General features: G+C 41.3%; 1 protein-coding gene across 1 annotated transcript; it reads right to left on the bottom strand.

Moving 5' to 3' along the window:
• Positions 1–3918, bottom strand: LOC131255195 (receptor-like protein 7). Its single transcript, XM_058255891.1, has 2 exons — positions 3249–3918; positions 1–3110 (listed from the first exon to the last, which is right to left on the bottom strand). Exons 1-2 carry the CDS (start codon positions 3916–3918, stop codon positions 1–3), a joined length of 3780 nt encoding a protein of 1259 aa, XP_058111874.1.
• Positions 3919–4866: the final 948 nt, after the last annotated feature.

The following is a 4866-nucleotide window of genomic DNA, read 5'->3' as shown; positions in this document are numbered from 1 at the left end:
CTATTTAGAAAACACCATGGAAGGAAAAATCAAAGAAAGCATTCCATCAACAAATATATAGAATTCTCTTCTTCCCTTCCTCCAAAGTGCTAGAGTCCAGAAAAGCATCCCTACGCCTACTCCATATCCAACTCCAAATCCTAACCACATTAATTCCCAATCATATTTCCTTTCGGAATGCGATGTTGACAGAGTGGGCGATGGTGCGCTCTTTGCATCTTCGCATTTGTTTGATAGTGGAGGTCCACACAATCCTAAGTTTCTTTTGAATGATTCATTATTAAATGTAAGAAACTGTCGACTTTGTGGTATTGTTCCCACAAGGAGGTTTTGTGAAAGATTCAACACCTCAAGAAATGTCAGCTCTGCTAATTGCCAAGGGATCTCTCCTGACAATTTATTTTGCGAGAGATCTAATGACTCGAGATCCCTTAATTTCTCAAATGATGTTGGAATTCGACCTGTTAAATAGTTGTTGGACATATTGAGCACATGGAGCGACTTCAAATCCCCAATTGATTCCGGGATATCCCCTTGAAATTTGTTCTCTGAGAGATCCACTACGGTGAAGGCAGTAAGGATCTTTACCAATTCCATTTGTAGCCCTTTGTTGACTAGAGATACTTTGTTTTGATAATATATGGAGCCTTTTATCATTTTGCCAAGGACCGATGATTGGGATTTCTCCTCCCCCATCATTGCCTTCCAGCTCTTGAACATATTTGATGGCAAATTACCCTCGAAGCAATTGGAAGAGAGATCGATGATTTGTAATAGTGGGAATGGGTTATTTGTAAGAGGATGCCCAATGGTGCCATGAAATTGGTTAGATCTCAAGACAAGAATGCGCAAGTAGGAAAAAGCTTCCATCCATAAGGGGAAGGTATCATGCATGTGATTGTTTCCAAGGTTTAATACCTCCAAAACTTTGCAGTTGGCCAAAGACCTTGGCACTTGGCCTTCTAATTGATTTTCACTGAGATCAAGTGTTTGTATGTTACATCCCTCTTTAAATGTCTGAAGCAATGTTCCATTGAAAGCATTTCCTTGAAGATTCAACACAATAAGGGCATCACCAATCTCACTGAAACACGGTGGAATCTGACCAATGAAGCGATTGTAAGATAAATCAAGGACCGTCAGGGATTTTGCATTGCAAACTGATAGAGGGATTTCTCCACTTAGGCTATTGTTTGAAACTGACAAGAAAATGATGGAGGGCGATGGGATTGGAAGTGAGCCTTCAAGAAATGTTAGCTCTGTTAGCTTCCAAGGGAACTCCCCTAACAATTTATTTTGTGAGAGATCCAATGACTCCAAATCTCTTAGATTCTTAAATGAAATTGGAATTCGGCCTGTTAAATAGTTGTTGGACATATTGAGAACATGGAGCGACTTCAGATCCCCAATTGATTCTGGGATATCCCCATCAAATTTGTTTCCTAAGAGATCCACTACGGTGAAGGTAGTAAGGATCTTTACCACTTCCATCATTAGCCCTTTGCTGAGAAGAGATACTTTGTTTTGATAGTATATGGAACTTCCGTTCATCATTTTGCCAGGGACCAAAGATTGGGATTTGTCCTCTTCCATCATTGCCTTCCAGCTCTTGAACATATTTGATGGCAAATTACCCTCAAAGCTATTGAAAGAGAGGTCGAAAATTTGTAACAGAGGGAAAGGGTGATTTGTTAGAGGATGACCAATGGCGCCATGAAATTGGTTGGATCTCAAGATGAGAACACGCAACTGGGACAAAGCTCCCAACCATAAAGGGAAGGTGTCATGTATTTGATTGTTTCCCAAGTTTAATACCTCCAACATTTTGCAATTGGCCAAAGACCTTGGCACTCGGCCCTCTAATTGATTCCCACTGAGATCAAGCATTTGTATGTTGCATCCCTCTTTAAATGTCTGAAGTAAGGTGCCATTGAAAGCATTTCCTTGAAGATTCAACACAGACAGGGCATCACCAATCTCACCCAAACATGATGGAATCTGACCAATGAAGTGATTGTGAGATAAATCAAGGACTGTTAGGGATGTTGCATTGCAAACTGATCGAGGGATTTCACCACCAAGGCTATTGTTTGAAACTGAAAAGAATAGGACGGAGGGTGATGGGATTGGAAGTGAACCTTTCAACATGTTGAAGCTAAGGTCAATAAACTGAAAGTCACTCAACAAAAGATGGGGAGATGGTTTTATTCCCTGCAGAACGTTGTGAGAAAGATTTAAAGAGATTAAAGACCCATTGCCAACCTCCCATATCCATTTGGGTATTTCACCACTAATTTTATTGTAGGAAAGGTCCAGTTCCATCAACTGCACTTGATTTCTCAAGAAATTTGGAAATGTGCTGATGTTGCAAGAACATAACAACAAAGATTGAAACTGGGGGATGGAAACAAATGTGGAATTACCACTGCCATATTGGACTGACAAGTTGTTATCTGAAAGATCCAGAGAGTTAAGATTTTTGAGGTTTTGAAATAAGCCTAGCTCCACAACACCACTGAAATTATTGGAAGAAAGGTGAAGTAGTTGAAGCTTGGTAAGTTGAAAGATAAATCTGGGTATCATCCCCTGCAATTTATTGCTATCCAAATGGAGGAACTCCAGCTGTGAAGAAGAGGCATTGTGGAACTCACCAAGTTGACCACTAAGTTGGTTACCTCGCAGATCCAACAGTAGTAATGATGAGAGTGAAAACAATGATGATGGAATGGTCCCATTAAGCAAATTATTCCATAAGGTTATCTCTTTGAGATTTTGAAGCTCATTTCCATAGGAGGAAGGAATTGGACCGCTCAATCTATTGTGTGAAAGATCCAAGAATTGAAGTTTGGTAAGGTTTGAAAGTGAGGATGGTAATGATCCAGACAAGTTGCAATTGCTGAGGTCTAATTTACTCAAGAATTTGAGATTACTGACCGAATCTGGTATCTTTCCTGAAAACCCTGTGCCTGAAAGGATCAAAATCTGTAGAGTATTGTTTTGAGGGAACTCCGGCAAATTGATAGCTACAAGTGGATTGCCTGATATTTCAATGATTTGTAGATTTGGCAGCTGGAAAACACTCTCAGGGAATTTTCCATGCAATCCACACTCTGTAAGGAGCAGGGACGTCAAGGAGGATAAGTTCCCTATGAAATTGGGTACTGCAGAGGAGAGATTGGTATAGCTGAGGTCGAGTTCAGATAAGAAATGGAGCTGTGAAAGGGAAGAATAGATGGAGCCTGAAAGACCACATTCTCGTAAGCTCAACTTGCGGAGAGTAGGGAGTGGCAAATCTAAGGTCTGGCCCTGCAGTAATATGTGTACCCAGTCCAGATAGAGTTCACTCAGATTGGACAGGTTTTGGACGACTGCTCCAATGCTTGGGTTTTCGAGTTTCAGGTGTTTACCGGAGGAACCATTCCAATATTCATTGAAAGAAAGATCGAGAGAAACCAAAGAGGTCAAGCGGGAGATTTCCAGTGGGATTTGGCCATAAAAGGAAAACGAAGAGAGGTTGAGATGGGTCAACCTGGTGAGCTGGTCAAACCCAGATGGGAATGGAGAGTGATCGAAGTAATTGTAAGCGAGGTTGAGCCTCTGGAGGCTCTGAAGACGAAAGAGGCTTTCAAAATCAATCCGACCAGAGATATAGAGCTCACTGAGGTCGAGGCTGATCACGTGACCAGTGGGTCCATCGCACGTGATGCGTTCCCAAGTGCAGCAATCGGTATTGTTTGAATTCCAAGAGGGGAGAGTAGAGAGGGTGTAATCATCAATGAAGTTAAAACGATGCTTGAGGTGGAGTAAAGCAGAGAAGTGATGATGGTTGCATTGTTGGGTAGTGAGAAAGAGAAGAGATGATAAAAAGAAGAGAATGAGAAATGCTGGGTTGTTTTTAGAAGAAAGGAAGAGAGCCATTGGTCAATAATAGATGGGTGTTGGGAGTTTGGGATGTGTAGGAATAGGAAGCGTCAGCTTTATTTATAGACAAAGAGTGAAGAGGTTACTACTGTTAAGGCTCATACGTGTGAAATACGAGAGCCGCTCGTGGTGCCCGTTTGATTTTCCAAATTCCAATATATGTGGGGCCCACCATGAAGTATGTGGCTTATCCACACCGTCCATTCATTATTTCAGCTGAATTCAGTTAATTAGAAAACAATTGAGGAAGATCAAATTCTCAAGTGGACCACACCACATGGAAAAGGGAATTTAACACCGACCGTTAAAAACTTCATGGGGCCACTATTTCCTTTGGTGTGGGCCACTTGAGCTTTGAATATGAATTATTTTTGGACTCAATCACTAAAATGATCTCGTCAAATAGATGAACGGTGTGGATATAATAAATACAACATTGTGATGCCCATGCAACTTTGATCTCATTTGACGAGCTCGGCAAGCGTCAGCGGTACGGGGATTTCCAGCCAAAGTCTTTCCCATGAAGTTCCTGCATTGTGATGCTAATGGGGCCCACCGTGATGTCTACCAGAAATCCACACCGTGCATCCGTTTTGAGAGATTATTATAGTATCTAAGACCAAAAGTGAGGTGGATCCAAAAATCACGTGGGCCGCACGGGAGGAAACAGTAGGAATACAGTGACCACGGTTTGGATAGCATATAAACATCTAGCTAGATTTGGATTGCATTGTTGGTACTGGTTAGTGGTTGATGTTCTCTAAGCCTACCGTAATGTATAGTTTTTTTATACACTTAGGTGAACAATACCATTGTTTCCTTTGGTGATTGACTGCTATATAGGGCATATCATGATGTACTTATTTAATCCACACTGTCCATCCATTTTACTAAGATAATTTTAGGGCATGAGCCCAGAAATGAAGGAGATTCAATTCTCATGTG

The sequence above is a fragment of the Magnolia sinica genome, chromosome 9 (assembly GCF_029962835.1).
Source record: "Magnolia sinica isolate HGM2019 chromosome 9, MsV1, whole genome shotgun sequence".
Classification (NCBI taxonomy): domain Eukaryota; kingdom Viridiplantae; phylum Streptophyta; class Magnoliopsida; order Magnoliales; family Magnoliaceae; genus Magnolia; species Magnolia sinica.
This window is presented reverse-complemented; position numbering and strand designations above follow the sequence as displayed.